The sequence below is a fragment of the Oncorhynchus kisutch genome, linkage group LG13, assembly GCF_002021735.2.
Source record: "Oncorhynchus kisutch isolate 150728-3 linkage group LG13, Okis_V2, whole genome shotgun sequence".
NCBI classification, from domain to species: Eukaryota; Metazoa; Chordata; class Actinopteri; order Salmoniformes; family Salmonidae; genus Oncorhynchus; species Oncorhynchus kisutch.
This window is the reverse complement of record NC_034186.2, coordinates 56,996,925-57,009,883: the sequence shown is the minus strand read 5'-3', so window position 1 is coordinate 57,009,883 and position 12,959 is coordinate 56,996,925. Positions and strand designations below refer to the sequence as shown.

General features: G+C 44.4%; 1 protein-coding gene across 1 annotated transcript in view; it reads left to right on the top strand.

Moving 5' to 3' along the window:
- The window catches only part of LOC109877270 (sodium/hydrogen exchanger 1), a 62,187-nt gene that overhangs the window by 19,360 nt on the left and 29,868 nt on the right, over positions 1 to 12,959 (top strand). The window contains exons 2-5 of the mRNA XM_031786608.1: positions 5,710 to 6,173; positions 7,463 to 7,713; positions 11,405 to 11,622; positions 12,342 to 12,544. Coding sequence (XP_031642468.1) covers positions 5,710 to 6,173; positions 7,463 to 7,713; positions 11,405 to 11,622; positions 12,342 to 12,544 — 1,136 coding nt within the window. The remainder of the gene's footprint in view (positions 1 to 5,709; positions 6,174 to 7,462; positions 7,714 to 11,404; positions 11,623 to 12,341; positions 12,545 to 12,959) is intronic.

Sequence of the window (12,959 nt, the reverse complement as noted above, 5' to 3'; positions counted from 1 at the left end):
TTATTTCAATTGACTGATTAACTCCGAAAAACCTTTTTTGAAGTTGTTGCATTTTCCGTTTATATTTTTGTTCTGTGTGGATTGATGCACCGGTGCGTAAATAGACTAGGGGTTTAATTCATTGGGGTATGGTCGTAAACACGAATCCTGCTTGTCAGCCTTCGTCGTTTCGGTCAGCTTCGCCATCTAACTTCTTGCTATAGCCAGGCCAAGCAATTAGAGGAATAACACATGTTTCCTGATTAGGAAACCATACCAACTTCAGCACACAACGTCCAGGGAGTGAGCATGCTCTGCCACTAACGGACAGTTTTATTTGGCACAACGTAAGTCTCGTTTTCCAATTGTTTATTTTAGTAGCGTGATTCATTCCTGTTCCAACTGAGGTGAAGAGCGGAATAATTGAAGGAATGAATCTGAGCCTCACGTTTATGACCTGTGGAAGGCGGGGCTTCCCGTGAGGCAGATTTAATTTGGCCTTGTCGGCCGTGATTCTAGAGCCTTAAACCGAAATCGCGAGAGTGTGACTCCCCATGGTATGTTGTACCGAAGTCGACTGACTGAAAGGCAAGTCTTTTGACTGACATGACTGAAATGAACAACATGTTGAGAAATGTCGTAACATGGAGTGACACCCTTAGACATCAGAAAATGCATTGCGGAGATGCGGCAGACCTAGTGCTGACAGCTCAGACCTTTCCAATACACACAGTCACTGACACACATACAACTTGGTATCCGGTTCCCTGTTGAATCTCTGGAATTTGACCTGTTGCTGCTGCCAGGTTATTTATGGATCGTTGGGAGTCCTTGAACCAAATTTTCCTCCGGATCAGAGTCACTTCTCAGAGGAAATAGAAGGCACACGACTATGTTTTGCAGGCTATGTATCAGAGTTGGGGTCAATTCCTTTTCAAATCAGGAAGAACACTGAAATTCCAATTTGCTTTTCATTGAGGAACAATTGGTATAGGAATTTGGTGTACTTTCTGAATTGAAATGGAATTGACTCCAACCCTGCTATACATCTACTACTAATAACCATGAGTACTGGGATTAAATATTAGTCTCTTATATTAGGCTCTTAAGGAGCCAAATAACTTGAGTTTGAGTTCTGCTTACATAAATTAGTATTGTTGACTATTGACGACAGTGTTGATTCTGAAATTACTAAAAAACTACTAAATCTATATGAACCCGGAGACTTATGTTGTTCATCTAAACACTATTTGCTACATTCTGTGTATGATAGTGTTTATTTATGTTCATCCACTGTTGGATCCCCTATCAAAAACACCCCGTGGCTATGTAGACTTTTGAGTGTGTTTTATACACACAAATGGGGGGTTTATTTTCACTGAGTCAGTGGCAGCATGCTAAAACAGACGTAACAGTTTGTGATGGGCTTAAGTGCATTATTCCTTCCTCCCCTCAGAAATCTAGAGCATTAGTCCCTAGAGGCCTAATTTGTAACAAGCATGCCTTGCTTGATAGCAAAGATATTCTTGTTAGTCAGCTCTAACTCCAAAGTTACAATATTGTTTGTACTTCTCTTTCAGCTAGCAACACGTCCAACAAGCTCTTATGTACTAGTGCTGGATTTTTCCACTGGTTGGGGCTGCTCTCATGTTGAAGGGTGTGATACAAGATGGCTCCGACAGACATGGCCACCCAGTTTCTAGCTCCTAGCCAACTTTGCAGTATTTTTGTTGGTATTATTTCTTAGAGTATTTGCTCAGAACATTTCTAGTACTATTACCTACTGTCATTCACCAGACATTCAACCTGGATCCTTTGTTTGAACTGCCCGAGGCAGCCACATTCATCCCAGGTGAAACTCCTAAATGTCACCACCAGAGAAGTGTGATCCTATTCAATCTCAGGAGGTGGGCATGCCACCCACCGCTTCTGAGTATATTACTCGCTAACGTTCAGTCCCTGGACAATAAAGTAGATGAGCTCATGGGTGAGGATCTCCTTCCAGAGAGACATAAGGGACTATAACATACTGTTTTACCGAATCGTGGCTCTCTCTGAATAGATTGTCCCTGTCCATACAACCAGAGGGGTTCATCGCAAGGACAGGAACAAAGAACTCTCCGGGAAACAGGTGGAGGAGTATGATTGGGCTAACTTACAGGAACTCAAGTCCTTTTGTTCTCCCGATCTGGAATACCTCGAACGGCAAATGTCGACTGCATTACCTCCAGAGAGTTTTTAACACAATAGTGCCCTCCAAGCTCATCACTAAGCTCAGGGCCTTGGGTCTGAACCCCTCCTTGTGTAACTGGGTCGTAAGACTTCCTGACTGTAGGCAATCAAACCTCTGTCGCGCTGAATCTCAACATGGGGGCCCCAAAGGGGTGCGTGCTCAGTCCCCTCCTGTATACCCTGTACATCCATGATTGTGTGGTCATTCACGTCTCCAACTCAATCATCAAGTTTGATGACACAACAGCCTGATTACCAACAACGAGACATCCTACAGGGAGGAGGTGAGTGCCTTGGCGGAGTGGTGCCAGGAAAATAAACTCTCACTCAACGTCAACAAAATGAAGGAGCGATCATAGACTGCAGAGAGAGCATGCATCGACAGGGCCACAGTGGAGAGGGTTCCTTGCACATCACTGAGGATCTTTAATGTTCCCTTCACACGACAGTGTTGTGAAGAAGGCAAAAATGTGGCTTGGGCCCCTAATACCCTTCTACAAATGCATAATTGAGACTTCCCCGTCGGGCTGTATCACCGCCTGGTATGGCGATTGCACGGTTTGCAACCGCAGGGCTCTTCAGAGGGTGATGCGGTCAGTCCAATGCATCATCGGCAGGAAATAATGGAAGTGGAAGTGTGGAAGTGACTAAGGCATTCTGACAGCTCCTCAGAAGTAGTTTGGCATAAATCACTGTTGTGGGTTTCCTAGGCAACCTTGTTCTATGTTATCTATTATATTGAGTCGGTGGAATAATTAGCCTGTCAGAGGAGTACAATTGACCCTTTACTAAGCCCCATCCCAGAATTTTGTGCAACCAATCGCAGTGCTCCGATGGATAGCAACTGTCATCGAGTTCAACACCTTCGGACAAACTCGCACTTAAATTGCATGATAGCCAGTGAGTTTTCTTTAAAAAATGAATAGTTTAAATGACTTAATTGAATGGTGCATCAAGAGCACTTTCTACTGTGATCCCTGAAATGCTGAGCCTGTTGATGGAGGATTTTTCAAATTGAAAATTATACTTTCGTTACATTGCTTGTTAGCTCATCTGGTTAACTAGCTCTCTCATTGAACACCCAAATGTTGCTAACACTAGCTAGCTAGCAAGCTAATTAGCCACTTAATATACATTTTCCCAAAATGTATGTTAGCTAGCTAAGTCAGCAATGTTTTGAATACACCTCCAATCTGCTGTTGACATCAGGATATGATTTGAGAGCACTAGTTGGCTCCAAAAGATCATGCTTAAACACAGGTCTCGGAGTGAGAATGGTACACGTCGAGCTCTCAAACGAGTGATGCTCAAATCTAGCCTGAGCCTTTTGTAGTATCCTCCAAGCAGTCAGTGTTATCTTAACTCCTTTGTTTCGCCCACATGGTGAAGATGCTTCCTCTGAATTGTGGAAGGGTGCCAGTTTCCTTACGAAGCCAGTTGAACGGAGAAGAGTGCCCCAAGCACCACGCATCTCTTTCTGGGAAGATTAGGCATCTCTTGGCCGTTTGTCAATGGAATTCCTCGGAGCTAGCACTGTAGTACTTTAAAAGCAGCAGCTTTGTGTGTCAGTGTTCTGGACTCCATAGAGATGGCCTTGTTTAGCCCGTGAAAGAGTGTGTCCAAACCTTAAAAATGTTGCCTTCCAGCTGACGGAGTTGATGAAAAACATCAGATGACCTTTAAACCCAGGAGATTGCAGTTTGCTGAGCACGTTCAGGCTAAGTGAAGGCATCATCTGCTCAGACATGACCGATGTTCATTATTTTATCATTCACAGACTGTACTGTTTCCCACCGTAAACGCTTGCTCTTTTTCACACATTCCTCTCCTGACCACTTATTCTTGAAAACCTCTGACAGTGATAAGGACCCTGATCATTATGTAACTGTCTAATTTGCCAATGATGACATGCTAATTTACTATGCTCAGTGTGTGAGGCGTGAGTGTTGGAGAAGGGAAGTTTACCTGCCTTCAAGCCTGCCTCTCATCTCCTTTCCCTGCCCTAGCCTGACCAGATGGTGCTGCCATTGTGCCACCGCTACCCTCGCTGAAGGGCTGCCAACGTGCCATCCCACACTTTAATATCAGGGATTTTTCTTCTAATGAAATTAGGGATGCACCATATATCGACAGTCGTGAAGAGGGCACGTACCTGGTTCCTACCTGGAACCAAAAAGGGTTCTCTTATGGGGACAGCCGAGGAACCATTGTAGGTTCTAGAACTTTTTTTCCCTAAGAGTGTAGTTTTGAAGCCGAAAATCTGAATTATCTCCATCGCACTGGAAGGTTGGATTCACTGTGGATTTAGAAAGGTGAAAGGCCCTACAACCAAGAAAAATAAAATAAAAAATCTTACATCTGAAAACCAAAGGTTCATTATGTTAAATTGACTGCAGTGTTCAGTGCCTTCAGAAAGTATTCACACCTCCTTGACTTTTTCCACATGTTGTGTTACAGCTTGAATTTAAAAAGGATTCAATTGAGGTTGTGTCAATGGCCTACACACAATACCCCATAATGCCAAAGTTGAATTATGTTTTAGGATTTTTTTCATTCTCATCAGGATACAACGTTTTGAAACACTGGGCCCTAGGACTAGGCTAGCCTACCTGAGCATGCATTATGTTGAGACAAGCAAACTGTTGCCTTGAGCCATGGCAGCTAATTGCGATAGTTTACTTGAAATGAATCCCAAAGACAATGGGATTAGGAAATAAACCATCAGAAAAAGTGCTATTGGCACATCCTGTATAATTTTCTGTTACATTTTAGGCCTAGTTAACGTCAAGTTGAAGTGAACCTTTTTCAGTCAACTTTCCTTGGTGATGATGTCCTGTGATTACTATGGAAGTGGATGTGGCCTATTGTCTGTGTATGGTTTCTCTTTGAATGGAGTCACGCGATTAACATTGTGAGGAATTTGTTTTGCATATCCATTTCCACTTTTGAGGAAATGCATGTGATTTTACTGTGGGTGTGTGTTATGTGACATTGCCAGGATGCAGCAGACCCTTCTCGTTTTCTGTTCCTGGTTCTTTGGCCCTTTTTATTTGTTGTCACTTCCTGTATTTTATGTCCAGGGTTGTTTTAACTTGCAGATTCTGGCCAGCTATCAAGTTTGTTTCCCCTGTGCATACTCACCCACCAGTCTTATCTACGAGACGTATTCTGGACTGTTGAAAGTGCATATGTGAAATCAAGTACTGCCATGTTAAATTAGGTAATTAATACGACTAGTTGATCCATTTGAATTTGGCAGTATCTGGACCTTTACTAAGCACTATGAATGTGGTGGCTCACTTAGAAACGGAATATGCATTTGGTGGGGCTTTTAACTCAAACAGGTTTAGTGAGTCACTGGTGATTATTTTCTGGTTCTTATCGTCAATGAGTTGGAAGTTTCATGTGACTGGTACATTCGAGATGCCGCCTAGAAAGTGTAAACCATGAGAACAATGAACGAGAACAATGCATCTAATCACCCTCTCCCTCCCTCAGGGTTCCACCTGATCCCGCGGCTGTCCAGCATCGTGCCCGAGTCCTGTCTGCTCATTGTGGTGGGCCTCCTGGTCGGCGGCCTCATCAAGCTGGCGGGCGAGGAGGTACCCCCCGTGCTGGACTCCAATCTCTTCTTCCTGTGCCTCCTCCCCCCGATCATCCTGGATGCGGGCTACTTCCTGCCCATCCGGCCCTTCATGGAGAACATCGGCACCATCCTGATGTTTGCTGTGGTCGGCACCCTGTGGAACGCCTTCTTCGTAGGGGGTCTCCTCTATGCCGTGTGCCAGATCGAGGGCACATACCTGAGCCAGGTGGAGCTGCTGCCCTGCCTGCTGTTCGGGAGCATCATCTCGGCCGTGGACCCGGTGGCCGTGCTGGCTGTGTTTGAGGAGATCCACATCAACGAGCTGCTGCACATTCTGGTATTTGGAGAGTCGCTGCTCAATGATGCCGTCACTGTGGTGAGTGGGTGGTGGATAGGGTGGTATTTAGTGTTATGCAGTACAATGCAATTCTAGTCAATCAATGAATGAATTACAGTTCAATCATGTCAGGGTCACCCCCCCCCCCCCCCCCACCAGATAATGCCATGCAGTACAATACTATACAGCACTATGCTATGCAGTACAATATAATTGAACCAAACTATATTTTCAAAAGTAGGCTACATTCGTCCTCTATATGAAGAGGACTCAGTTGTTAGTTGGCCTGTGATTGTGTTCTTATTTCTGTGGACAGGATATTGGTTTGGACTGGCCTAAAATCAGAATAGCCTAGTACCAAATTAGCCCAATTTGAATTAGGCCTAGTCTTTTAGGAAAATCCCACCATACTTCTGTCACTGGATATTAACTTCATACCTTCTAGCTAACATTTAGCTCCTCGCCAGGGTCTGGTTGGTTAGGTTTTGGTGATTTGTGACCTTTGTACGAAAGCTGACCCAGTTTAGTGGGCCCCCCCCAGTGCCCTAATCTATTTTCAATGATCTTCTCTCATGGCTTCCTTCTCTTTCCTCTGTTGAAACAGTTGTGAGATGGATCATCTCTCTCTTATTGGTTGGTCATTGAAAATAGAAAGTACATTTTGGAGAGTGTTTTATTTAGCAGGTTGCGTCCTTGCGTGAAGGAGGCATCACATACACTGCTGTAAGTTGCATTGGATAAAGTCGTGTGCTGTGTGGCATATATTATGAGGCACAACGTTTCCTGTTGCTATATTTATGCTCTGCTGATTATACTCACACACGGGCTGGGCTCTCTTGTTGATGGGACCAGTTCACTTAAAATAGTTTGGCCAAATTATCAGTGCCGAGAAAATCAGGGCCCCGGGAAAAAGTTCCCTGTTAGTTGTCGCATCCCACAGCCTGACAGACGCTATGATACCATTTATTAAGTGCGTCTGTCCACGAGAGATTATGCAAACGTATATCTTTCCGGTAGCGACTATACCAGAACGTTAGACCACATAATATCACTGGTTTATATGTCACTCAGCAGACACTTTTATCCACAGTACAGGGAGTGTATGCATTGTATTGTGGCCCCAGCGGGTATCAAACCCATGACCCTGGGGTGCTAGCACCATGCTTTTACCAATGGAATCCAAACAGATATATTTTCGATTGTCAAACCCCCTCCATTCTCTATAGGTCTTATACTACCTGTTTGAGGAGCACTCGGGCGTGGGCTCTTATTCTCTGTACACTTGAGCCATGTCTCAAAGGTCTCTCCCCCCCCCCCCCCCCCTCTAGGTCTTATACCACCTGTTTGAGGAGTACTCTGGCGCAGGTGAGGTAACGCCGATGGACGTGGTCCTCGGGGTCATCTGCTTCCTGATTGTGTCGCTGGGCGGCATCGCCGTGGGCGCCATCTACGGTATCCTGGCGGCCTTCACCTCCCGGTTCACCTCGCACACCCGCGTCATCGAGCCCCTCTTCATGTTCGTTTACAGCTACATGGCTTACCTCTCGGCGGAGATGTTCCACCTGTCTGGAATTATGGCGTAAGTAGGGGGTGAGGGGTACGCACAGACAAGCAGGACAAGACAGGCAGGCAGGCAGACAGACAGACGCACTCTCTCTCTCTCACTCACTCACGATCTTCCTAGTGGCCAAGGTTTTTTGAGTTTCTCTCTGTCATAAATCATAGATATTGGTGATAATAAAAAATAACTTTCCATGAGAGTTATAGTTGGGCTGAGGCTAAGTGGAGGTTTAGTGTTTACAATGCATTGACAGAGTGGCTGTGATGCATGACCTTTTCAACCTGTCCGGCTGGTCCAGCAACACCATTGATTCTGTGTCTTATTCGTGCGTTATATTTTACATTTCCTTGGAAAAAGATCTCTCTCATAAGTGTACACTGAATTAGATTCTTAGCTTCTTTTCATGACTAAATGGTCAAATAAATGCAATGTAACCGGGTCTGTCCCAGCCAAGGACAGTTCTACGAGTTCTATCAAAATGGCAGTAACTCACCTACATGTCGTGACAGGCCAACGGATGTGCAGCCCAGAGCAGGGATACACAACGCTCAATATACAGCCCCCTGTCACACCTCTGGCCCATCGCCCTTCCTCTCCTCTCTTCCGCTTTCGTCTCCTGCTTTTTATAAAAGCTGGTGAATTATGGAATATGGATCATAAACATCGGTGCTGCTGATGAGTTGAGTTTCCCGTCGGCGGGTTTTACAGGAGCAATGGTAGGACTGTCGGACAGTCTGTTCCCAGGCCTGTTGGTACTCCGTCCGTGCCTTCCATCGTAAAGAGGAGTTGGATTAGTACATAGTGCTTTTTGTCCACTGCTTGTATATGAGATCTCTCCCCGGAGTGAAATTGGGCGGAAATGATGGACAAACAGCCGTGTGTTATGTAAGGGAATGACGTAGATGGCTGCCCTTAAAGTCACTGAGGAGGGTTGACTCACGCTAGACACTTGGGATCCATACGTCCAATCACAGTGAGTCATTGGTTAACTCATGGAACAAGATGAGGAAATGGAGCCCTTGTTTCATAAGCTCTTACAGTATAGTTTCCAAAACAAACTATATTGTTGCAATGGCTCTACTGTATGTGAAATACTTTTTCTCTTCTATACAGTATAGTTTTTGTTGACCTGTTTAGTTGATGTGACTACCTTCTATGCCATGTCAATGAAGTACTAGGCTATAACTTTGTCATTAGCGTTAACCTGCATGTAATGTAGCCTATAGTTAAACTGTAGGTAGTTGGATTCATGTAGTAACATGGGGCCTCATTTATCAAAAGTGTGTGTGCGGCACAAAAAAAAAGACACTTAACCTTTTGTGCGCAGAGTTTTCCCTTTGTGGCAAAGTGCGTTTCTCCACGTACAGCTCAGACCATGCTTATGCACAGCTTCTAGTGGTTGATTAATTGTATAGGAAAAGGAAGTGTTTGATGCACGGGATTTATTATAATAGCAGTAGGCTAGGAGAAAACCGTGAAACGTAGGCCTAATGATGAAACTGATACAGTTGCCGTTGGCAAGGCGATCGCATGGCATCGTGTAGTCTTAACGTCTTTATTTTGCTATATAGGCCTTAGTCATTATCCTATGGCAGAACATGTCTCTCCTTTGCTGACGTGACTGGTTTATTCCTGCTACACAACAAATAGTAGACTACCGTTTATCAGTTGCTCATTCAATAGCCAAGCGTACTCGAAAGTAAATAGACCAGTAGCCTATTTGACAGTGTGTAGGCTACAGTGCTGTGCGACATCATAGCCTATATAATCTGAGCCTATACCAAGGCAGGAGATCGAAACACAGTCATGTGTTGATAAACCAAATATTGAACAACAAGTCGTCTTGTGCATAGAAGTGGGGGCTATAGCATTTAGGCTACTTTTAATTAGTTTGATTGTCCTTGCAATCTTGCAGAATGCGTGGCCAGTGTTTGGCACTGGCTGTAGGCGGCACTGCAAAAGATTCAAACCTTCTGCCCACACCTCTACAGAAATGGGATCACATTTGCCATTGCGCTTTCTTTTAGAAACTATCATGGCCCAGTTCCAACATTTTCAAATCATACCGCAAATGAGGGTGTTTTTGTTACCATAAAAGGTGAATGGAGGGCGCTTTCCGGGCGCGGTTGTAGGGCTCATTCACGAGCGCTCTGATTTATCAATAATAACATGCTTATAAATGTTGTCCCTGGAAAAGTTATGTTAAGTATTATGTTTACCAATAGGTGGCAGGATTGTATTAGGGCTGGGAATTGCCGGGGACCTCACGATACGATATTATACTTAAGTTCCGATAAGATTTGTATTGCGATTCTCACGATCCGATATGTATTGCATTTCGATACTGGCAATTGGATGTTCCAAACCTATTGCTCACTAAATGTCTGCTGCACAGAGACAAGACTGGTCATCTCTGTATACCTGTCACATGACCCTCTGGTCGATGCTTATTTATAAAAACCCTCTTAGGCCTCACTCCCCCCTATCTGAGATGTCTACTGCAGCCCTCATCCTCCACATACAACACCCGTTCTGCCAGTCACATTCTGTTAAAGGTCCCCAAAGCACACGCATCCCTGGGTCGCTCCTCTTTTCAGTTCGCTACAGCTAGCGACTGGAACGAGCTGCAACAAACACTCAAACTAGACATTTTTATCTCACTCTTCCTTCGAAGACTCAATCATGGACACTCTTACTGACAGTTGTTGCTGCTTTGTGCGATGTATTGCTGTATCTACCTTCTTGCCCTTTGTGCTGTTGTCTGTCCCAATAATGTTTGTACCACGTTTTGTGCTGCTACCATGCTGTTGTTATGTTGTATTGCTACCATGCTGTTGTCATGTGTTGCTGCCTTGTTAAGTTGTCTTAGGTCTCTCTTTATGTAGTGTGTTGTCTCTCTTGTTGTGATATGTGTTTTGTCCTATATTGATTTTGTCAAATTTTTTAAAATCCCAGGCCCCTGTCCCTGTACGAGGCCTTTTGGTAGGCAGTCATTGTAAATAAGAATTTGTTCTTAACTGACTTGCCTAGTTAAATAAAGGTTAAATAAAAAAAAGAGAGGGCATGAGAACTAGTTTTGAACAGTCAGGGAAATAGAAGTTCTAAAGACACGTTGGATCACCATTTGGTGCAAGTACAATTGACTAGCGCCATCTAATGCTACCTACAGTAACAGAAATCGATACTTGGAGTCAAATCTCGATATAATATCGTCCAAAAATAATGTTGTGACGTGTAACTGTAACAATCCCCCCCGCCCCCCATCACTATATTGCATCAATATCAAATCCAATCAAATCTATTGGTCACGTACACACTTTAGCACGTCTTATAACGAGCGGGTGTAGCAAAATGCTTATGTTACAATATAGAGTTTGCTTCCTTATATCCGTAGCCCTTTAAATGTCTGCCATATTTCCTGGCTCAGGGAACCTCTGGTAGCTTACGGCTGGTGCAGCCAGTAAATGAATCATTAAGTTCCAATTAAATACTAAAACGTACTTCTGTGTCCGGAGTTTTCGTTCTAAGATGCTACAATTCAGAATAGACATTAAATGATGGGACGTTGTCAGACAAGAAAAGGTTTCTTTCTTAGAGAACATTTATAATCATCCCATGTGTGTCTCACTCTCTCACTCTCACACTCTCTCTCACTCACTCACTCACTCTCTCTCACTCTCTCACTCTCTCACTCTCTCACTCTCACCAGGCTGATTGCGTGTGGCGCGGTGATGCGTCCCTACGTGGAGGCCAACATATCCCACAAGTCCCACACCACCGTCAAGTACTTCCTGAAGATGTGGAGCAGCGTGAGCGAGACCCTCATCTTCATCTTCCTGGGCGTGGCCACGGTGGCCGGGCCGCACGCCTGGAATTGGACCTTTGTCTCCGTCACAGTCATCCTTTGTCTGGTGTCACGTGTCATTGGTGAGTCGGACACAGACACCTTCTTCACGGTACTGTACCAGTCTCTACAAAAAAGATAGTGAGAGAAATGACGTGACATTGCCTACCTTTCTCATAGTTTGTCATAATTTGATCAAGTTGTTTCAGTAGATGATGCGATACAGATTTTTTTTTTTACATTCTCAATTTGACAAGGGATAGTTATTCTGGGAGCCAGACTGAAATTCCAGTCACTACATTTCAGTTAGGTAACGAGGCAACTATTAGAGGAAGTGCCCCTTGTGACTTCCACTTGGTCCTCACATCAAGGAAGCCCCAGATGTCAACAGACTCGTCAGATACACATCCCTAAAAAAGGTTAGCATTATGTCATTTCTGCAGTTATAGATAGATTCAAAGCAGACCTTCATCTGACTTCACTTGCTAGTTTGAAACCTAGTGACTTGACATTGCACTTTTATCCCCATTGACCATTCTGTATTCTCACCAAACATCCTGTAGTTTTTGATTCTTATAATCTGCTAGTTTCACAATGTGTGTTCCAATGTAGTTTGTGGGCTCTACTCCTCTTTCTCAGAAGCTTTTGATCAATTTGGAAAGTGGATACTTAACCTTTCTTAGGTTCTAATGAGGCTGGTATTGGCTGTGTGTAAGGAGGGAGTAAACATGGAGTCAGTCAGATAAAAGGCCTTGGAGGTTGACTCACTTCTGTGCGCTCTCTCTCCCTCTCTCTCTCTCAGGCGTGGTGGGCCTTACCTTTATCATCAACAAGTTCCGCATCGTCAAGCTGACCACCAAGGACCAGTTCATTGTGGCCTACGGTGGCCTGCGAGGGGCCATCGCCTTCTCCCTGGGCTACCTGCTAGACAAGGACCTCTTCCCCATGAGGACCATGTTCCTCACCGCCATCATTACCGAAATCTTCTTCACCGTGTTTGTACAGGTGGGTACTGGGCCAGTCCTTTAGTCTGGTCCCAGATCTGATTTGTGCTATCTAGGCACCTTGTCACGCCAATCACCATAGGAGTTGGCAAGACGGCACAAAAAGAGCTGGTACCTGGCTAGCAACCCTCTAATTCTGCTTATGTCTTCATTTAAATTATGGAAAGTTAAAAAGATAGGAAGTTGACTATATTACAGAGTGCTTTTGTGTCAAAATAGATTCCTTTGCTACTAAATTGTGTTGTTGCTCTCTTGTAGCTAGTATATTTTAAGGCCTAAAGTGTTCAATGGTTTGTTTGAACCCATTGCTATGCTGGTGTGACAATGTCACTGCAGCTACTACTTTAAAGCGCGTGCAAACACACACACACACACACACACACACACACACACACACACAGTCCGTTTGAAGCTCC